The sequence below is a fragment of the Manduca sexta genome, chromosome 12, assembly GCF_014839805.1.
Source record: "Manduca sexta isolate Smith_Timp_Sample1 chromosome 12, JHU_Msex_v1.0, whole genome shotgun sequence".
Taxonomy (NCBI): domain Eukaryota; kingdom Metazoa; phylum Arthropoda; class Insecta; order Lepidoptera; family Sphingidae; genus Manduca; species Manduca sexta.
The window spans coordinates 548,380-572,552 of record NC_051126.1 but is presented as its reverse complement, the minus strand read 5'-3'; the positions used below and the strand labels follow the sequence as shown (position 1 = coordinate 572,552).

Below are 24,173 nucleotides of genomic sequence, written 5' to 3'. Positions count from 1 at the left end.
ATGTTGACGATTATGATTATGATGATGAAATATAATTGCAACGCCACACACAACTTGGAATTGTAAACAATTGCGGGTAGTGCGGCTCCGTAAATTTCTTTGACGATTATTTGTGTTTTCACAAACGGAGCACAACTGTCCACACCTCCTGGGGAGTATTAATACACAAAATGGTTCCCAGAGAAATGCGTGTAAAAGAGGCCTACCGCCTTTTGATTGCGTAGTTTGAAAGATAATGTATTGAGTACAAACTATAGAACCTAATCGCTGTATGTTAAAATATACAATAATGTCGCGTCTCTGTTCTCATGTTCTACGTCTAATGTTAAAACAATCCATTCAATTACCATTCTTGAAGACTTTCCAAGCTGCGTACATTCCAAAATATGATCATAACCTAATTCCCCAGGCTCCAGTTCTTAAAGTGATAACTCTGACTAAAGACCTTAACAAAATTGTCTCTCTTCTTAAGCAGGAAATAGTTTTTTTAAAATCATGTAAAAGAAAAATCTTAGTCAGGCCACATATATGTCGCTCAGCCGGTCGTAAAGTTTGCGGCAGTTAGCTGTCCACCCACCTGCCGATGAGTGCTAGCGCGAGCCGATAGAAACACAGTAGTAATGCTTTTGTTCAACCTATGTTTGTGTACTCGTATATATTACTATAAATAATTTGCTATGTGTGATCGAAGCTTCCGCACCTGCAGCTTCAGACAGCGGTATAATTTGACGCTTGTATCTCCTTTGCTTTGTTATTTTTATAACGTATTTCTGTAACCGGAAATCTAGAAGCATACCATTACTAATTATGCATTAGCTATGCAAGGATTTTGGACGGCACCATCGGTACATATTCTTTACATTGCTTTAATATTTATTTCATTAGGAAACTAGATAAAGTAAGTTAAATGTTATTGGGATCTTGTACTAAAAGCAAAGGTTCACGCCAATTATGACAAAAGTGGTATCACTCGATTCGTGGCGGCTCGTTCCAGCTGAAACAGAACTACGCGGCGACAGCACGGCTGTACTCTAACCACGTGACTAATACTTTAGAAAATATGACTATAATTAATAACGTTAGCACAGCGTTAATCCTCCCATCAAACAATAATTGCTCTGTAAATCTGTAATTATGTTTCATTTTCGTCGTTTTTTTTTTAATGTGGAACTAAACGACAGTAACACGTTACACGGTCCATTAACATGTCATACAAGCGCCGTCAATAAACCGCCAGCCGTCATAATAAATCTCGTAAAATAAGAAAAAAATGGCCAAGAGGACATCGCGTCATGATTAGTAGAGTTCCGTAGCTGGTACCTACTACTATTAACTTAATAAAATCATGAGCTGAATTGGCCGTAGCATCATCTTTTTCGTTTATGGATCTGTGCTTATGGTATGGGGTTTGTCTTTGGTGCGCGTGGTGTTTTATATTAAGGTATTGAGTACTAAGGTCCGGACTCCACTGTCTTTACTGCGCGTTGTGTTTGCATTTGAAGCGCGCCGTCAGCTCGTATAAAATACAATGTCTGTAATATAGACTTTACTTTTTGGTGACTTAGATTGAGGGTCATGGCATACTTTTATTTGTCAATTTAATAGTGATAGTATTTTATTTAAATTTCACCTACAAGTGTTTGATAAGTATCCATTGTTTAGCTACAAGAACCACACCCGCAGCATCAAAGTACACGAGAGGCAAGTGGCAACACGTCAGCGCCGCTCGCTGTCCGCGTGTGTCGCGCCGGTCGCCGCGCGTAATATTAGACACGTATTAATACATTGATACCTTTCATAAGCGCGTGCTCCGCGGGTATTTATAGCACATTATGCGCCAAATATTTACCAAACCGTCGTAAATTGACCCCCAATTGTTTTTCTCGGAAGAGTTAGATTGAGGGGGAACTATTGCATCTTAGCCTCTCTAACGTTATATTCGTTGAATGGTGTCATAGCGATCCTATTGTATTTAGAGTACAAAAAATGTTCTTGTGTTTGTTTATGAAATCTAAATATTTAAACTAATTTAAGTTGCTCGATCTGAGAACTGAATCCAGAACGCTGTCTGCAGCCTGAGTATAAAGTAGGAACCTATACTACGTTGAAAAACTTAACTAATGTCATAGGATAACAATACAAAGGCTTTGTCAAATTGCATAGACAGTGGCATTCGAAATATTATGTATTGAAGTTCTTGAAGTTTTTATTATGAAGTATGGGGGAAAGTTGGTCATATCATTTAACGAAAAAACAAAATAACCCGTGCAGGGAGGTCTTCGCTCACTGGCTCGATTTACACGTACCGTTTAGTAAACAGTGTCTATTTCGGTCCGCACTCGTCGCCAAAATAACGACTGGCGATAAACACGTCAAATCACCTTTTCCCGAATTTCCTTAATGTGCGGCATTTCGGTTTTTATTGAAAGTGGCGTAACTTGTAACGGGTTCAATGTTCCACATTGTTCGGTTACACTAACCCCACAAGCCCATGACAATAGATGACCAGTGACTAGCGTTGAAACTAAATGAGGGAAGGTTTTTGCCCGCATTGAGAAAGTCGAGTAGATTTTACCGCCAGAGCAAGTGATCACACTGCACCTGATAGTAAGCAACGTTTAGTCCAAGTGCAAAGTCAACCGTGGAGGATAGTTACGATCGAAGATCAAAGGCAATACAACTATGTGTTATGATTTCGCAGACGGTACGGTTCGCACATATGTGGCTAAAATGCATCGGATAGGCAGAGTACGACCTTTCCCCTTTACTCCGAGACTTGGTACGTCGCTGTACATAGTGTGCTACGTCTACATTTACTTGGAGTTATGCGGGACATCTGCATTGGCATCCACCCACGCTTCGTTTGGAGTCGATCCACGTTTGACGACTGCTTGACAATTAGGTTTCTGGATCACTTTCATCGTACACTAGGCCAACGTGAAGATCGTGCAGTTTTATTGTATCCAGACACGACTGACTGATACCCTGGCCATAATGAAAAACCCAAGGTATTGCAAATATTATGTTGACTAGCGTTGCGTCTTTAACAGACGCCAAATTTAGGGAAGCATTTGTTACTCGTCACGCAAAGGTTTTGGAAAGCATCTTGTTGGAGCGACTCCGGTTTTTTTTACCGTTTGTGTGCGGTAAATGGTGATCGTGACTAGCTCGATGCTGGGGCGGTGGAGCTCTCCTTCTCTGCATTCTTTCGGCATAAACCTTGCTTATAGCCTAGCTGTACATTTAGTTTTAAAGAGAATTTTATTATTTTCTCGTAACCACGAAGGAAATAGCTATTTGTTACTACTACACATAATATAATACTTTTTGTAACATACTAGTAACCATATAATAAAAATCCGACAATATTAGACGTAGTCAGGTCGTTATTTGTAAACACCCCAACGTGCAAGTGGTACAAACATGCGTTGCCCGGCCGAGACCGTGACTCTGATCTCGCTTCGCGTCGTTGTGGCAACATTTATTATAATATAACATGTTTTAAATCATATAAATTAAATAACATTCTCACAAATATAATAGTCGTAAAGTATAGCGGACTCTTTACACAGTGCGAGCAGCTCGGATGGCAGTGTGCAGCTTACGACGTTTTTGTGCCATCGCAGAAGACGTAAAATATAAATTTTATCTAAATATAATAAAGCCATGAATATCTAAACAAACAACAAAAACAATCGCATATCATTAACTATTGTCTATTAATATAATATTTATTTCTGTCACAGCATATTTTTTAATTTTGTTAGATCGAAATAAGTCTCTGATCGTTGTACCTCCTATACAATTTATATAACATATTATGTACCTACATATTCATTATACGTATTATCTTAGGGACTGATACTAGATATTTCTCGATGAAGTAATGCTATTGAGGATAAAAGACCTTCGCATAGTATGTGTGATTAAAACTGCAATATTACCGCTGTACTGGCGTGTTGTAGCGGAGCCGTTATGAGTTGCATCTCCGCGCCGCGCTGTCGCGTCGTGATGCGGTTTGTTCCGAGAACCGCGCCGCGCTCCATAAATATATACCTGGGATTGTAGTGAAACAGCTACGTGCTACGTCACCATGTACCATGTCGCTTGAACTGCACGTGTTTTCTCAACTGCAAGAATCCATGAGCCATCGAAAAGAACAGTTGTAATTGTTCGACTATCCTTTATAGTATCCTATTGTAAGCCCCAAATTTGTAAGGCTCGTAGGTTGTAGATCCCAAGGTAGGTTTTGGGTATGGCTCGGTAGGACACTTTGGGTTAGTGAGTCTATGAGGTATCCATATACAGATTACCAGGTGTTCAAAGAAATATAAAATATCTTGTTTTTGTAATGTTTATATAGTTCACGGATCTCAACAAATGACTAGCGCATTATTATTATGTGTGCCATAAAGCCCTCAGCCCTCGCAAGCGGCTACTAAAACAAAGTGCAATAGACACGAGTGGAGCTGAAATAGAACTGGAACATAAATCAAATATTGCAGCGTGTCAGAACACGGCGTCGTCACGGTCCGCCTGCTCAGCGCTGACGACCTGCTGCGATGTCAAAATAGTACTGATTGGTCGGTGCAGCACACTGTCTGCACGCAAGGTTCTCTATGATGTACATAGAATTTCAAGCAACTAGGTCGCTTGATGGCAATCAATCACACCGCCGCTCAAACAAATCGCTTGGCACAATGAGTAGGAGGATCTCTAACAATATGCCTATGGTGAACACATACGGGATTATACGGGAAATAGCACCAAAATATCCATCCAACAGACGTCGCAATAACATAAACATACGCAGGAATAATGTCTATTAGTAAATATTTCATCACAACGTTTGCATTTCTATAATAAAGTGCGGCGCATCGTCTCATAACGAGCATGCACATGCGGCGGCTAAAATAGCTTCGCGCGTTGGTACCCTCCCCCTTTCCCCTCGCCCCTCCTCTGTCCCGTCTGCAAACGCCTTCCGTCCACAGTACAGGACACAGGAGACGTATGACGCAGCTAATGTCACCGCTGGATAAACTATATCCGTTACAACACTAACTATACACTATGTGCCAAAGCACTAATAAACCTATGACGTTAAAAATATTTAGTGATGCTTTTGCTGCGGCCAGTGACTGTAAAAAGTCCAACAAGTTCAAACACCTGTTAAGCTTAATTCTGGTGAGCGTCGATGAACGCTATGGCTCATGTTGATTGTGATTGTATGTGCAATAGTTACGTCCCACAAATTACTCTCATGTCGGTATTTCTAAAGAGGTACAATACAATATTTATTTATATTCCACATGCACGTAGTATTGTCTAGTTTAGTAATTATGCATATTCCTCATCATTCATCAACATTCCATTAACACGATGTTGTTGCATGTTGCAGGGCGCGACGCAGCTGGGCGCGCCTCACAAGGTGGAGCGGCTCGGCGAGACTTTCGTGCCGTTCCAGGTGTTCGTCGACTACCTGCAGGGACTCGCCACTACCACATACACGTGAGTGTCTCCTTACCTCAAAACCAATAATGTAATGCATTCATGACTCTTGTTTGACAGCAGTTCCATTTCATGGAATCAGCCTATTTTGTATAACGCCGTTGCGTAAGGTCAATGCGAAGTATAATTGTGTGGATGCAGGCCGGGCATGTACAACCTGCTGGAGCACAACTGCAACCACTTCAGCGACGAGGTGGCGCAGTTCCTGTGCGGCGCGCGCGTGCCCAAGCACGTGCTGTCGCAGCCCGACGAGCTGCTGGACGCGCCGCAGCGCGCCGCGCTGCAGGGCCTGCTCGCCAACCTGCTGCCCGACTCCACCAACCAGGTACCACCTGTCTGTCGCCGCATACTCCGACACCTACTGGATACGGACACATTAGTTAAATATGATCTTATAGATGAGAGCGTTGCATGTGTGTGGTAATCACGAGTGCGTGTATGAGTTGTCGCGTTCGCAGAGTGTCGGCCGCGGGCGCGGCGCGGCGGACGGCGCGGCGGGTCCGTCCCGCGATCAGTACTGACGCGTGAGTCGGCCGCTCTCTCTCTCTCTCTGTTCTGTGCCTCCTTTATACAGACCACACATCCATAAATCGCTACGATTTCAACTGTACGATTCAAATCACATCCGAATATGGTAAGTTGAGAGAACTGTGATTGGTCAGAAGTATTTTCTTGTCAAAGGAAGTGAAATCCGATTGTGCGATTCGAACTGTACTGTTTGAACCGGAGTGATTTATCGAGGCACTCGTGGCAATAAGAAGGCACGCGTCGAACATTGCATAGCGTTATAGTTGTAATCATTTGATAAAATGTATAGTCTGCAAATTGTATGTTATATTATTACATGTTCTGCTCTGCCTTGTGGTGCTCTATGTTAGTTTCGCGTCCTTAAGCTCAGTCCAGCTGTTCTATTTGCTTGGTTGTAGAATCTGTACTTGCTTTATACCTTAATAGTTTAGACATAGTGCGCATAATTGCACGGGTTATTTGTGAACGTGGTAAATATTCAACACACCAAACTAGGAGATGGCTTAACACAAGGATTATAATCTTCATAACCGAGTAGTGACTCAGTTACGATGTAAGATAATGAAAATGATTGTTCTGGTGGTAGGTGTTCCTTATGCGTGGGACCGTCTAGGTAGGTCCCGCGCAGCTATTTTAGCATAATAAGATACCCTGGGCTCGCCTCGTATGCGCCAAAGAAGACCACCCCAGGTCTTGGTTGGTATGTGGAACTAAGATGTTCCATAGGGTTAGGGACTCGGTCCAATGTTCGTTCAGATAAGGCTATATTCTCGAGTGTTGACATTATGCCGTAAAGAACCTCCCTCCAGTAAGAAATTTTTCCTCGTGTAAAAAGGCGCCACGGCAAAATCTTTATGTATCGTTAAGGGGCAGTGTGTTCAGGTTTGGGGACTGATAGCCAGCGTAATTACTTCATGTCTCAGGGTGAACTGCGCAGTGGAAAGTCACGCAGTACTTTGTATTTCAAATTCCTGTAAAGTATTGCTACTGTTTATGTGCGGTCGTATCGCTTCCCATCAGGCAGCAGTATGCTCGTCATGTCATTTATTGCAATACATTTATTATTACTGTATGTCGCCTTGAATATTTTACTTTTTAAATTTAATACCCCAAATGTACTATAATATATTGAATAACCTTTTTTTTTTATTTTTATAGCTTTTGAACTTGTTGTATATCTCAGTGTATAATGTAATTATTGTGACTATAATTGTATGTTGTAGATTAATTAAGATAGCGGCGCCGTCACACAGCGAATATAATGTAGAGTCTGTTAAAGATTGACAAACAAAACCTCACGCAAAAATACCACTAAAAATCACAGGAAAACAAAATCCGCAATTCCGTTTGTTAGATAACATACTTATTTCAGTTAGTTTAAAAATCATAGTACTGAATGGGTTTTTTATTTAAGTTTAAAAACTAAAGTCCTGAACCGTTTTTGAAAAAGTATTCTATGGGGCCGACTTGGAAGTATATTATCTATATATACTATTATATAAAGCTGAAGAGTTTGTTTGTTTGTTTGTTTGTTTGTTTGAACGCGCTAATCTCAGGAACTACCAGTCCAAATTGAAAAATTCTTTTTGCGTTGGATAGCCCTTTGTTCGTGGAGTGCTATAGGCTATATATCATCACGCTATGACCAATAGGAGCGGAGCAGTAATGACTAATCTCAGGAACTACCGGTCCAAACTGAAAAATTCTTTTTGTGTTGGATAGCCCTTTATTCGTGGAGTGCTATAGGCTATATATCATCACGCTATGACCAATAGGAGCGGAGCAGTAATGACTAATCTCAGGAACTACCGGTTCGAACTGAAAAATTATTTTTGTGTTGGATAGCTCTTTATTAGTGTAGTGCTATAGGCTATATATCATCACGCTATGACCAATAGGAGCGGAGCAGTAATGACTAATCTCAGGAACTACCGGTTCGAACTGAAAAATTATTTTTGTGTTGGATAGCTCTTTATTAGTGTAGTGCTATAGGCTATATATCATCACGCTATGACCAATAGGAGCGGAGCAGTAATAGCTAATCTCAGGAACTACCGGTTCAAACTGAAAAAATATTTTTGTGTTGGATAGTTCTTTGTTCGTGGAGTACTATGGGGTATATATCATCACGCTATGACCAATAGGAGCGGAGCAGTAATGGCTAATCTCAGGAACTATCAGATCGAACTGAGAAAAATATTTTTGTGTTGGATAGCACTTTGTTCCTGGAGTGCTATAGGCTATATATCATCACGCTATGACTAATAGGAGCGGAGCAGTAATGGCTAATCTCAGGAACTACCGTGTTTGAACTGAAAAAATATTTTTGTGTTGGATAGCCCTTTATTCCTGGAGTGCTATTGGCTATATATCATCACGCTATGACCAATCGGAGCGGAGCAGTAATGAAAAATGTTGCAAAAAGGGGGAAAATTATTAGTTTTGAGAGCTTCCGTTGCGTGCGCTGCGTAAACGGTTAAAGTTATGCAACAATGATGTATGACGGGATTATTCGTCTTAAAAAGTTCTAAAAAATATATTATAAAACAAAGTCCCCCGCTGCATCTGTCTGCCTGAACGTGTTAAACTGAAAAACTACCCAACGTATTAAGATGAAATTTGGTATGGAGACAGTTTGAGAGGCTCCCGGGAAACTACTACTTTTATAACGGAAAACTTTAGCCTGAAAAACTTTATAACGCGGGCGGAGCCGCGGGCAAAAGCTAGTTTCAAATAAAATTCGAATTGAAAACGACCTTTGTTTGAAGTCAGTGAATGAATATGGTCAAAAAATCGTGGTTTCGAGTGTTTATTAACACGGTGATGTGAATCGTCTCTCCTCCATCTTACATCCGCTAAGTAACGACACCGCTATGTTAAGAAGGATTAACTAAATGGATGCGCAGGCCGCTCTTTTTTAGTTCATAGTATTGTATAAGTAGTTAGTGGTGTGTAGTAATGCGGTGCTCGTGCTGGTGCAGATGCTGTACACTAACGGGTCGCGGCTCGCGCGGCAGGACAGCCCCGACTACCTCACGCTCAACAACCAGATAGACGAAGTCAGGTGAGCCAGTGTTATAACTATACTTACTTTAACTTTTTTCCGTCTTGACAATGACAACAATAGTAGTCACGTGTACTGTAGTAGTAACAGTAGAAGCGCCTATCAAACAACTGTTAGAAAGCGAGTGGTTAACTATACCCACAGTTGACATAGGACTAGGTGGTAACTGCGGAATATCGATCTGAATGTCTAAAGTCGATCTGGGTCGGTGCCTGACATGTGTATTTTGGCCACCAAGGAGAGTGCACAATTCTATTGTGGCTTTATGTATATTTTGGTGATCAATGTTACTGGTCATTTGAGAAATGTATTGTAAGTAGTAGCACAAGAAATCTCCTTGATGTGGTGGTACTTGTATCGGAGGTAACGTAGTTGGAGTCGTGGCGTGTCGGTGTGGTAGTGGCGTGGTGTGGCAGAGGGTGTGGCGCGGCGCTGCGCGTGGTGCGGCGCGTGTGGCGCGCGTGGGCGGCGTGGCGCGGGCGGCGCGGGTGGCGCGGCGCGGCGGCGGCCACACCCGGAGGCGCACGCGCACGCGCACGAGACCACACGCGAAAGCCTTTCTAAACTTATTTTGTTTCTATTTATTTGATTCAATAAATACTACAAGATGCATTGATTTGTTCATTAATTGTAGTTAGTTGTACTACAAGAGTTAATGAAACTGTTACATCTTTAATGATGTGCGTCGAACAATTCCAATTTTATGAAATGCATAATAATAATAATAATTATATGTTAATAGTAAAATTGAATACAGTTAATAGTTATAAATGGGATAACAAATTTAAGGAAGTTATAAAAATAATCCTGTATTAGAATAATATTCCCACTTTCGACATAATATGGATTAAGAGATGTCTAAATATGTCTTTTTTTTTCATTGGAACAAGTAGTAAGGTGAAACTTTTAAACCTTTTTATTCTTCTTTTCCACCACTGAAGGGCATAGTTGTGTAATATAATTAACATATTTTGTTTTTTCTATTTTTCCAAATGATATTCAATAAAATAATTATGGGATATGGTAAACACGCTTCTTCCGAGTTATTTACAGAAAAAAAAAGAATAGAAAAAGTTTTATACCGGGAAAATAGTTACACATTTATAAAGGTCATTTTTTTTTGTTTGATAGAGCAATCTTCAAGACATCTTTCCTTAAGTTTTTCCTGCCATTTATAGGACACCCTATACATATGAAAAGATAATGCCTATAATTATCATTTTAATCTAAGAGCGAACACAAATTACCGAATCAATCAAACTATTTTTTTGCAATTGGGAATTTTTTTAAAAATGACAGTTCATGAAAAAGAAAATTACTTTTTGAATTAATTGTAGAGAAATATAAGTATCGGAATCAGTATAAAGTTTATACTATAAAGTAATAAGTAGTTGTAGTTGATATAAGGCTACGTGGTGTGTTGTCGGTGCAGGCTGCAGTCGGCGGAGCTGGAGCAGCGCCGCTGCACGCTCGCCGAGAAGCTCGCGCGCAAGGAGCGCAAGCGCGACAAGAAGCGCAAGAAACACCTGCGCGACCACGCACCGCCACTGCCCGGGGACGAGGGTAAGTACCTCACACACTCGACGAACTGTTTTACGCAGATTACTATTTTTTTTATAAATTTGTGCACGAATATTTGCTTATATTATACTTTAGCAGAAAGAAAAGATCATACAACGCGCGGCCTTTATGTATAAATTGTCTGAGGCGCCAGCACAATTTCGCTAGGTGGTCGTGAGGTACACTCAATGGCACGTTACCTTTGTGTAAGGTTGTTAAGTACTATGGAATATGGGCGATATCAGTAGTAACGTCAACATTACAGATTACATTACATTTTATATCTGCATAACACTGCAAAAATATATTATAATTAAATTGTATAGTTCAAATTATAATGAGTATTTGGAACATGTGTACTGAAAACCTGCATTTGCTTCGGCCTTCCATCCCGTAGAACTGAGCTAAACACAAATGAGTTTATAATTCGAACTGGTCTTGGTATTATAATATAAGCCTAATGCTGTACTACGATTTTTAGCCTGGTTGTTTTTCGCTGCCGGATAATTGTTTAATGTGCACCCATTACGTTTAGAAACCTCTTTTCTTTTTTTGGGCCCTGAATCAGTTAAAGACATAGCTGCAATCAGACGTCAACCGGTGGCAGAATGGGACAGGAACACAGCGAGCGGTAACCGCCACATGCAAACTACATTATACACGGTTTTATTCTGTAACTAGTTGCGGTTTTTTAAATCATTCGCACGTTCGCTTGCATTGATATGTTTAAATTACTAAATGACGCGGCTAATAAACGCGAGCAATTAACTATAGCGTGGCCTTACACTAAGAGCAAAGGTAGAATATTCATAAGCACTAGACAGCAAGCGCCATCTAGTATCAGTAAATAAAAATGTTCAAAATATAACGTTTGTTATTGATACAATTATATTGAATATTGACAGTAACCGTATTTATTAGTAATTTTTTAATGGCAAAATTATAATAACACAATTCTACATGTTATAACAGATATTATTGTGTATCATTTAATTACACTAAAGTCCGCTAGATGGCGCTGTAAGAACACATGTACCTATGTATTTCTATACTACGCATGTGTTTCAATGTTATTTTTTCCCCAATCAGTTATTTTCCGACAATGCCCACATAAACTTCACACAAACCGCGTCGATTAATCCAGCTGTCTGGCTCGAGCGAGTGCGTGGTAGAGAGTACGTACCTCGGCCGTGTGTCAACACCTATAATAATCTTATTACAGAGACACATTGCAGTCGACAGTACGTATGAAACTAAATATACTTATTGAAATACCGTCTTTTTTATTATTTTTTTAATTCAATTAAAAAAAAAAGTCTTAATTCAATTCCTTTCAAATATTCTAACTAATAGATCACTTATATGCGGAAGTCCGTCTATAATATATGTATAGGTAGGACCCTATTATCTATTTGCCTCAGCCAAACAGAGTGCAAGCTCTGTTGGGGTCGGAATCTATACTATTATATAAAGCTGAAGAGTTTGTTTGTTTGTTTGTTTGTTTGTTTGTTTGAACGCGCTAATCTCAGGAACTACCAGTCCAAATTGAAAAATTCTTTTTGCGTTGGATAGCCCTTTGTTCGTGGAGTGCTATAGGCTATATATCATCACGCTATACCCAATAGGAGCGGGGCAGTAATGGCTAATCTCAGGAACTACCGGTCCAAACTGAAAAATTATTTTTGTGTTGGATAGCCCTTTGTTCGTGGAGTGCTATAGGCTATATATCATCACGCTATACCCAATAGGAGCGGGGCAGTAATGGCTAATCTCAGGAACTACCGGTCCAAACTGAAAAATTCTTTTTGTGTTGGATAGCCCTTTGTTCGTGGAGTGCTATAGGCTATATATCATCACGCTATGACCAATAGGAGCGGAACAGTAATGACTAATCTCAGGAACTACCGGTTCGAACTGAAAAATTCTTTTGTGTTGGATAGCTCTTTATTAGTGTAGTGCTATAGGCTATATATCATCACGCTATGACCAATAGGAGCGGAGCAGTAATGACTAATCTCAGGAACTACCGGTTCGAACTGAAAAATTATTTTTGTGTTGGATAGCTCTTTATTAGTGTAGTGCTATAGGCTATATATCATCACGCTATGACTAATAGGAGCGGAGCAGTAATGGCTAATCTCAGGAACTACCGGTTCAAACTGAAAAAATATTTTTGTGTTGGATAGTTCTTTGTTCGTGGAGTACTATGGGGTATATATCATCACGCTATGACCAATAGGAGCGGAGCAGTAATGGCTAATCTCAGGAACTATCACATCGAACTGAAAAAAATATTTTTGTGTTGGATAGCACTTTGTTCCTGGAGTGCTATAGGCTATATATCATCACGCTATGACTAATAGGAGCGGAGCAGTAATGGCTAATCTCAGGAACTACCGTGTTTGAACTGAAAAAATCTTTTTGTGTTGGATAGCCCTTTGTTCCTGGAGTGCTATAGGCTATATATCATCACGCTATGACCAATCGGAGCGGAGCAGTAATGAAACATGTTGCAAAAACGGGGAAAAATTATTAGTTTTGAGAGCTTCCGTTGCGTGCGCTGCGTAAACGATTAAAGTTATGCAACAATGATGTATGACGGGATTATTCCTCTTAAAAAGTACTAAAAAATATATTATAAAACAAAGTCCCCCGCTGCATCTGTCTGCCTGAACGTGTTAAACTCAAAAACTACCCAACGTATTAAGATGAAATTTGGTATGGAGACAGTTTGAGAGGCTCCCGGGAAACTACTACTTTTATAACGGAAAACTTTAGCCTGAAAAACTTTATAACGCGGGCGGAGCCGCGGGCAAAAGCTAGTTGAAGATAATTGTAGCCAGTGTAATTATTGCACATTAAGTAAAAGTATAGTCAGTGGCACATACCGATAGCGATGATAGTCGCAGGAGGTGGCTGGATGCGGGCCGCTTTCTATAGGTCGATCTGGAAATCTTTGGAGGTGGCCGATGTTCAGCAGTGGACATCCTGCAGCTGAATATGATGATGATGAAGAAATATATAGGTAGATATCGATAAACAACTAGCCGCGTCGTGAGCCGCCGCGCTTCTCCGCGGACAACTATAAGCGATGTGTTGTTTACCAACAGCTATAATTGTGAAAAAAGTAATATCTCAGCGTGACTAGTTCAAGCTAACTGCTCTGTGATGTTTAGTTTCTGATGGTACTTTATGTGCAGTCGTAGTGCCTGTCATCGATTAGCTAATCTCGGCATTCAGTTGTATCAAAAACATCGTATAGAATAGAATCATATGAAAAAACTGATTAACCTAAGACTATGTTGAAATTTTTTCTTTCATTTTTGAGAAAAGAGAGCTACTTCAGGAGCGTGCCGCGTGTGACTTGCGATCAGTATTAATCGCGGCCCGTCACTGTTTGTCAGCACAACTCGCACGGTTAACGCGCGCTGATATTAATGTTAGCGACATATAATCCAATTACTCGGTTTTAAATAAACTCTTTTCAACATAATATTACGTAGCTCCGATAGTGCGCAGTTATTGTAGGAATCCTTCAGTACGTTTTGGAACTACAATGAAGAAGTTGCCATAACTTTACCCGTTTGAATAGCGACCTCTGTACGTATAGTTAAGAAAACAACCATATATTTCAGACGAAGCCGGCCTAGCATGCGCATCACGAGATATCTCGAGAACGAGAGTAGACAAATTGTCGATGTCGATAAATATCTCGTTTTCTCTAACATGCGCACCATGATCGACAAATTCCTCGTTGAAGACATAAGTTTACTCGTGAAGACAAACCGATGTTGCCCATTGAAATATATATTCTAAACATTTTATTTTCTAATATAGCTACAATGGTTTTAGTTCATTCAATTTTTATAGATCTATGATCCAATTAGTTTTTTTTTGACGTTTTATGTGACAGTTTATGTCATAACAAAGAGCATAATGTAAATAAAAGACGTAAATAAGTAAACAAATTCAAAATTAATAATAATATTGTACAATATAATAAGGATTCTAAAACAAAATAACAGCTCCGCCCTATTTTGGAGTACGAAGTAACAAGACACAAATCAAATAAAATCTAATAAGACAATTATTTGTACGAGTATATGGTGCCCAAGCCGGACTTTTTACCTCGGGTGACTACGCCCCGCCGTGAGAACGATGTACCATAATGCCTAATGGAATCAGTAGTCCAATCGGGAAGGAGATGGCTGTGGCTTTGGGCCTCACAAAATACCCAATTGATGTAAGTATAGTGAAACAATAACCTTATTAGCAAAACACCAATGTTGTAAGTTGAACTTTGCAGCCACAAAGCTCAAGTTTGTTCTTATTTGATGGTAATTGATGTTTTTTAGTATTAGTTTTTATTAAAATATGAAGTAAGTATATATTTTCTTTTTGTTTTAGTTCCGTGAATCAAGTGCCTCTACATTCATTGGAATGTCCCCAGCCCAGCAGTCAACACCATGTTGAAGAGCTTACCAAATACTACTCCCAAAAAGTTTTTAGTTGCTCGGTTTGAACTTAATACTTTAATGAAAATATGTATTTTTATAACCAGTTTTTTAAGAAACACTACATTTTTAAATACTTAATATCATGTATATATATTTCGTTAGGTATCTTTATTTATACACTAGATAAAACATCTGTATGTTAGGAAATTTGGTTCTGTTCTGTTGTGTTCTTGTTCTGTTGGTTTAGGAAATTAATAATATAAGTAAACTGCAGCAATTACTTGAGAGTGCAATTTCTGTTTCTTGTAAGTGTTCATAGTATTTCATTACAATAATTGTAGGAAATTTGTTGTATAACAAGTTATTATGAAATATTCTATTGTTGCCTAAATTTGTGTAGAAGATTTTGTTGTAATAATGAAAACTATCTTGATATTTAAAATGTGAATATAATAAAATATACATTATTTACATAGGAAAATATCTATTTATTATAATTGAGGTCATCCTGCTTGTGAGACACTTGCAGGTACTGATAATTGTACAGGTTCTTCTCACATATGATGGTCATTTATAATAGTTTCCTCCATTGGAACACTGTAACATAAAATACTGCATTACCTACAGTTGCTTAACAATAGTAATATAATGTGAAGTTGTACCGGTGGTAAAATAATATAGTCAAACAATTATTTGAAACAGTGTATAACCATATATCCATTATTGTTAAGTCCATCAGTATACAATCAGTGTAAATGAAGTTTTTAATAAAGATATAAAGCAAGATATTGTTTGTTCATATTGTTAAGTTGCATAGTAATAGTATCTTCTCCGATACCTGGCATTCACATTAAGAGTTTTGCTGTTTGAATCCATAATGTGTCATTTTTTTTGGTAACATATAGGTACTAGTTTTGCAAAACATTATGGTAAAACAAGTTACTCATTTGTATTTGTAGTATTAAAATAAACAAAATTAAAACTGCAATTAATCTGATTAAATAGCTCTTATTACCTCATTAGTTGGCACACTAATTTCATTTTTATGAAAGGTAACACGCTATGTATTAATTGTGAAGATATTTCTCAAAGTACATTCATTTTTATTTCTATTAACTCTAATAATTAATTAATAGTACATTACCAGTTGAACCTTGGTGTCGCAGGCATCCTTCCTCATTTTTGATATTGTGCACTTTGTGGCTCATTAGGAGGTAATATTTTTATATGGGTACAATCTAAGAGCCCTAACATACCTTGCACGTAAAATTCACGAGTCTCACCTAAAAAAAATAATAATGATTCCATTATCTATAAATCAAAATACTTCAATTGATATTAAACTCAGCTACTTATGTAATTAAGTATGTAATAAATATATTCAATTACCTTTAAACGGACGGCTATGCCTTTGGCTTGAGACTCCAAATCGGGAGCAAACTTTTCTTTAATATACAATGCCATTCGTTTTGTAGCAAAGGGATATCATAAATCAATTAAGTATAATATGTCTTCTTTCCACTTTACACGCCTCTCGTTTGTCGTATATCGATATTATTTTACTATAGTAAGATACCACCATCGCGTTTTAACGAATAAATTAAATTGATAATTTTCTCGGTTTATCTCTTCGTACAATATCAAAGAAGACAAATATCTCGTTTACATGTGTCAAAAAACGATAAAATTATTTGCTCATGTTAGGGTTTGTAGACAAAAATACCACAGATTAATAAAACATTAATTTTTCTCTACTTTTCTCGTGACAAATCGAGAAAATGAGCGCGCATGTTAGTGTCGGTAGACATATAGAGATAAACGACAAAATCACGAGAAAAAGTGTCGACAAAATTTTGTCGTCGTGCGCATGCTAGGCCGGAAGGTCTCCAAATATAAGCCATCATAATTTAGGTAATAGCGAAACTTATTGTTCAACATGGCTGCGCCCTGATATACTTACCGTACAGCGCAGTTATTACCGAGCTACAATAACAATGTGCATAAGCTTTAAGTTCAGGTTTAACGTTAAATAAAAACTGTTAATAAAACCACTATGACGGATCACTGTTATTTAATTTGATATCTTAAACATAAACTTAAAGAACTACATTATTGTGGCTGCTCGCCGGCAGCCCGTGACAGGAAGAAGGAAGTGGAGGCGTGTTGCCACAAAAACAAATTAAATTACATATTAACAAATGTTACCCTAAACAAATATAAATGTACCCATTCAACATGCCTCCTTACATTTATATTTTAACTAAATCATATCATACACTACTCATATCAAGACAATAGCTCTATAAACATTACCTTCAGTATAACATATTAATTGTAAAATCTTTTAATTAAACAATTTAAACCAATATTTATCTCAACATAATATCCATCTGAAAGATAAATTACTTTTACAACAACTTTAACATATCTCTAAATTTATTAAATTTATTACTTCCCAATGGTTTTGTTAAAATGTCAGCTATATTTTGATCAGATGCAATTTTTATAACATCAATTAAACCAATTTTAACACTTTCATGAACAAAATGATAATGAACTTCAATATGTTTTGAATTTTTGTGAAATTTCCGTATTTAGCAATAATTTGAGCTCCAATATTATCTTCATATATTTTTACAGGTTTACAATCTTTCTGACAAATCTCATTAATTAAACAAACTATAAATTTAATTTCAGTAACAGCTTCTGACAGCGCAATGTATTCAGCAAATGTAGATGACTTTGTTACACAATTTTGTTTCTTTGATTTCCAAAATATTACATTCCCAAACAGTCTAATTACAAATCCTGTTGTTGATTTCCTACTGACAATATCTCCTGCAAAATCTGCATCTACATAACAATCTAACATATCAGAATTTATATTCATGTTATAAATTAATTTTATATGTTTTGTTAAGTAAAGATATTTAAGTACTCGCAAAGCATATTTAAAATGTGTCTCATTATAGCAATTTTGGAATCTACTCAAATAATTAACACTGAACGATATATCTGGTCTTGTACCTGAACTAATATATAAAAGTGCTCCAATTAAATTTCTATATTTTACATTCTCATTTATATTACAGTTTTCTAGTTTAAGATTTACTTCCATTGGTGTAGTATATAACTTTGTATTTATTATATTATAACGCTTAGCTAATGATTCTATATATGATTCCTGACTCAGTGTCATGGTCTTATTCTTTTTATAATCATAATCAATATGTATTCCAATGTATTCTTTAACTTTACCCATATCCTTCATAGTAAATTTACTTAACAGTTTGTTTTTAATATTACTCATTACCTTTTCATCTTTACAACATATTAACAAATCATCAACATATAACAAAATGTATACACTCACATTAGTATCCAATTTAAAATATAAACAAAAGTCATATTTACTTCTCTGAAATCCAAGACTAGTTAAAAACTTATTGACACATTCATACCAAGCCCGAGGGCTTTCTTTTAAACCATATAATGTTTTATTTAATTTATAAACTCTATCAGTGCCATCATCATAACCAATTGGCTGGTTTACATAAACTTCAGATAAAATTTTACCATTTAAAAAAGCAGTTTCAACATCCATCTGATGTATATTAAGATTATTTTGACAACAATAAGACAATAACAATTTTAAAGTTTGCATTTTAGCAACGGGTGAATATATATCATCAATAAAATCTTTTTGTTGAAAACCTCTTACTACTAACCTAGCTTTAAATTTATTTTCGGCTTTCTTTCTGTATATCCATTTCACATCTAAAGGCTGTTTGTCTGCTGGTTTACTTACAAGTCTCCAGGTCTCATTTTTGCCAAACTGTTCATCTCACGATTCATAGCCTCAGTCCATTCTTTTGCTTCATCGCTAGTTATTGCCTCCTGAAAATTATCTGGAATCATAGCATCACAATAGTTAACAGTTATACAATAATAACCAAATTCTTCATCAAACCGAGTTGGTGGCTTGATTTTACGCCGATTTCTTGTTTCAATTACTTTATTATCATCATAACTTTCATTTGTTTCAGCATTCAAATCTTCATTAATTTTCTCATTATTTTCTTCTGCATTAGTCTCTTTCTTCTCTTCTATAATTTTCTCTTCCAATTTATTCGGCTGGCTATTACTTTTATCATTTTTCTCTTCTCTATTATCATCGAGACCAATACACATTACATCATCTTCAATTATATCACAATGTCTTGCTACAACTATTCTATTGTTTATTAATACTCTATATCCAACATCTGTATAGCCCATTAGTATGCCAAGCTCGGCTTTCCTGTCCCATTTACATTTTCTCTTTTCCTCTGGTGTTCTAACAAATACTTTACTTCCATATATCCTTAAATTTTCAATGCTTGGCCTTTGTTTGAAAAATATCTCATAAGGCGTCTTCCTTTCTATAGTGCCATTTGTTAATGTTCTATTCTTTAAATAAGCTGCGGCCATAACCACTTCAGGCTTTTTTCCATAGACCATAAAATAAGTTTGTATTTTTCCGACCTTTGTAGCTTCTAATATTCTTCCATCACCAACTTTTACTTTAATAGGTTGTTGTAATATTTCACATGAATGATAGTACTCATCAGTATTAATTATATGATCTGTACAACCACTATCTAATAACCAAGTTAAGTGGCCAGACTGCTCAATATTATATATTTTACTTGAAGTTGAAACATTATTATTCTCAATAGTTGCAAGGAAATTATTACCACCACTCTCATTACTGGATTTATTATTATAAGTTCTTCCTCTAATATTTCTTGAATTATAATATGATCCACGTTGATGTCCACGATTATTATTAAATCTAATAAATCCATTTCCTCTACCACTGTTAACATTTCTGTGTCGACAATCTCTTTGCATGTGGCCAGGTTTTCCACAGGTAAAACATTTAAAGTTTTTATTAGGTGATGCAGAACTACTAGTGTGAGCTTTAAAAACATTTGAGTTGTCGCGTGATGGTTCATTACATTTTTCAGGTTCTTTATCCAATGATTTTAACATAATTTTACTTTTCAAATAATCTACAGTTCTGTCTTTTTCTGGTAAGACGTCTATTAGATCTCCAATATGACTGTAATTACGAGGTAAGGCCTTTAACATATAATTTAATTTTTCTTGTTCACTTACCGTCGCGCCGGCTTGTTTTAACTGATTTATTGATTTCTCAAAGTCGTCAAAAATACACTTACTTGCGAATAGTTCGATAATTTTATTGCTTCTACATTGTTGCGAAATATAATCTGTAGTGCCGATGATTTCTGCAGGTACATTTCATCAAATTTTGCCAATATTTTGCATGCGGAATCTAAGTCGCATATATATTCGAGTTGCTTGTTGCTTATTGCACTATAAATGTAGTTCGTTGCCTGGATATCCATCTCTTCCCACTTTGCAACATCATCCGAATCATTTTTGATTCGTATGGCAGCTTTCTTTACATTTCTTAAACTCCAAAAACTTAAGTATACGTATTTTCCAGCTACTATAATCCGATCCGTCGAATATTGGAATAACTGCGTCATTGCATTTAGTAAACGCCATTTTTGCTTATTGCATATATAGCACGTTTCCACTTTATTTGCGAAAATATCTTCTTTTCTTCTTTGTATTTGCAGGCAACCACGCTCTGCTACCATGTTAATAAAACCACTATGACGGATCACTGTTATTTAATTTGATATCTTAAACATAAACTTAAAGAACTACATTATTGTGGCTGCTCGCCGGCAGCCCGTGACAGGAAGAAGGAAGTGGAGGCGTGTTGCCACAAAAACAAATTAAATTACATATTAACAAATGTTACCCTAAACAAATATAAATGTACCCATTCAACAAAAACATCAATCAGTAAGAAGTGCCGCGGCTTATTGAAGTATTGGCACAACAGTTGACGAACTAAAAAAAAGCGTAACTCGCGTCGTGTCGCGGTGTGGCGCGGGGCGAGTGACTGACCGGCCGCTCATGTGCCGAACTCCGCTCCGGGCGGTTGAACGAATCGCAACTGGGTCGCACCTCGCATGTGCCCACCTCACTCACGCTGGAATACGCACCTCACGCCGTATTTCATACATTTTATTACAAAAAAAAAAAAATGGTTAAACGAGCAAGTGCGACTCGGGGTGGTCAGTCATCATCGGTCATAAACATCTCCAACATTAGAGGAAGCTTCTAACGTTAACGGGGTAATGGGCTCTTTTCTAGCTGTCTCGGGTGGATGTTGAATTGTTTACATTTATTCTCTTCAGGGAAGCTCTCTTTCTTTTTATAATTGCGATTTTCACGCAGTCTTTATTTAATTACCGGATTCAAAGCTGTAGACTTACGTGATGTTAATAGGAGATTCGTGAAAAATAACTATTAGTATTCACTCCGGGTGTTTCAATTTTCGAGTTTCGAGACGATAACTTTCTGATACTCACTGATCAGTTATGTACGTCTTATATGTTAAACTTAGGTCTGGTTTAGGTTTAAGAATAATTTTGTTATAAATGCAGATATCACTCACATTTTTTCCATGAAATGAATAGGAAGAAATGTTTACAAATAGTTCAAGTTGTGGTTAGGGCGGTTGCACACGTGGGAGGTTCTTATATTTTTAAAATGTTTTTTTTTATTACACCAGAGAGAAGATTGTTACGCGGACGGAATCGCGAGAATAAACAAGTACAACAATAGTAATATAAAGACAACTTTATTTACTCTTCTCATTTATTGGGTTAACGATCGGACTTGAAGATGTTATATTATTTGTATGATTCCCATTCCCAGTGTATGCACTAAACACTCCGTGCAATGTAAGTAGTTCTTAAAGCCTTCCCCCGAGTAAACGGCCTTGAACATTCGTTCCATACATCTCCCACGCACGAGGAAAGGGTGGGAATATTATGTAGATTTAATCATTTCAATAGAATAATTTCTTTAAAAAAAAATCGGTCTTCATGAAAACTTATACTACCAACATGTAATTGTTTTAGTTGCAAATGAAAATGTGTACTTTAGGAAGACAATTATAAAATGAATGCAACAATATCTACATTATAAAAAAATGAAGCCACCAAAGTAGAGATAATAATAATATATTGTAGAAGTATGATTTAAATTTTTATATAATATGTAGGTACTATACATTTTGAATAGATGTTCTAAAAATACAGTTAAAGCGCTGTTTCGCTCATTACACCGCCTTAACAGTGAGAAATGAGGTATCTATTACACATTTTATATCACAATAATATCCATTGAGCGGGTGAGCTTATAGTCATATCGGGTACTAATTTCAATTGCGGATTTAACGTTTGATCAGTGTTGATTGTCTCGTCTAAAGAGTTGCAACAAGAGCTTCATTAGCTGCACATGCGCACTGCGCCGCCATTAGACTACTGCTGCGATGATGATGCATTTGCATAAATCATCCGCCTAGTGGTAGGTGTGAAAGCTCTCTAGCCCGTATCACACTTCCGCCCGATCCCAAACGGCAATTATAAATATAATACGGCGACCGGCGAGGCATCGGCCGAGGCGGCAGGCGCTGGCGGCGAGCCAACACCGCGCATTCCTCGCCATTCCACCACCGGCGAGCACCACCGCCGCACATCACCACCAGCACAGCAGCGCACAGGTTCGTATGGCCACCATCGAACAGCCTGCGTGCCATTCCGAACACGATATAGGTCACCACGAGTATTTATGGGAAGCTATTTCGGTGCGCGGGAGTGGGTCGTGTGGTGCGTGGTTCAGTGATTTATTTGGGTTTATGTGAATTGTTGAAGTGTAATGTGTTTTGTGGTGTTGTGTGAAGTGCCCCATGCTTGGACACGTGCAACGGGTCCACGAGGATCTACGCTCCGTGCCGGTGCAGCGCCGGTCGCCACGTGCTGCCCATCTTAAAAATAGACCAATTAAAAGCTTGTAACGTGAGTTAGGTACTAGTGCTCGCGGATCTAAACGGTACTTGGTGTACTCAGTGTCTGTTACTTAGGCACGATATATTTGTGAAGGTTGAAGATTGCTTCATAATTTTTGTATATCAGTTGTGATGTATCGTGAATTTGAAAATAATCATATATTTTTGGGGTATACGGACTTCTTCACGTCTCAAACTAAAGAAAGGGTGTCAATGTTATCTCTTACCCGAGGAACCGTTACTTTGTCGACTAAACACAACGCAATGCATTTCGGTGCTTGATGGACGGTCCTAAAGAAATTGTGACTAAATCAAAATTGCTACACAGCTCCTGCGCAAAGTCGCTGTATAGCCTGAATCCTTCGAGGATTAGATTTTCCTCATTATGCGGCTCAATTCTCTCCAGCAGCTGTTTTTATGGCAAACACGATTTTTTCTAGATCACACCGTTAAAATATACATTAGATTGAATTGTCATTTGTTTCTCGTTGCGTCATAATGTAAATAAATAAATGCCAACATCCATCGACCACGATCAGTCTTAGTCCTACCTTAACATACAAGAACGTGGTCCACGAGGTGAAACACAAGGTTGTCGGTATCTGGAACTATGAATATCATTCGGCTCTACACAACAAAAACTTTAGTATCATAAACAAAATTATTTGTACATCATAATAGGGGACCGTCCTGTGTTTGATTTTGTACATTATTCTATATGTAATGGTTAATAATACGAAAAAGAAACCCTCCTGCGAAAACTGCATTAAAATTGGTTAAAAAATGAGCCAGTAATTCATATTTCAAATATTACTATGTGCCGAAGTGGGCGTGAAGTGGGAATATCGCTTCATCTCTTTCTTTCGCACGCGTCGTAATGCCCGATAACGTCACACGTGGGTATTGCGCTTCTTCTCTGTTTCTTGTTACTTAACCCTTCTACCGAAATTGAAAGACTTATAACTTGTTGATTTTTTACCGGATTTAAATAATTCTTTCTGTATTATAATTTATATAACGTAAATATTTAATTATAATAAAGAACAAAAATGAGTCCGGTCCCCTATTATGTCGGTGCTGGAACCGAATCCATAGCATCTAACATAAACTGATTCATCGA

General features: G+C 37.6%; 1 protein-coding gene across 8 annotated transcripts in view; it reads left to right on the top strand.

Annotated features, from left to right (window-relative positions):
• The window catches only part of LOC115449982, a 40,258-nt gene that overhangs the window by 5,949 nt on the left and 10,136 nt on the right, over positions 1-24,173 (top strand). For all 8 annotated transcript variants that reach the window (XM_037437938.1, XM_037437937.1, XM_037437935.1 and 5 more), the window contains exons 4-7: positions 5,399-5,508; positions 5,650-5,833; positions 9,018-9,100; positions 10,533-10,663. In XM_037437938.1, the coding sequence (XP_037293835.1) occupies positions 5,399-5,508; positions 5,650-5,833; positions 9,018-9,100; positions 10,533-10,663 (508 nt within the window). The remainder of the gene's footprint in view (positions 1-5,398; positions 5,509-5,649; positions 5,834-9,017; positions 9,101-10,532; positions 10,664-24,173) is intronic.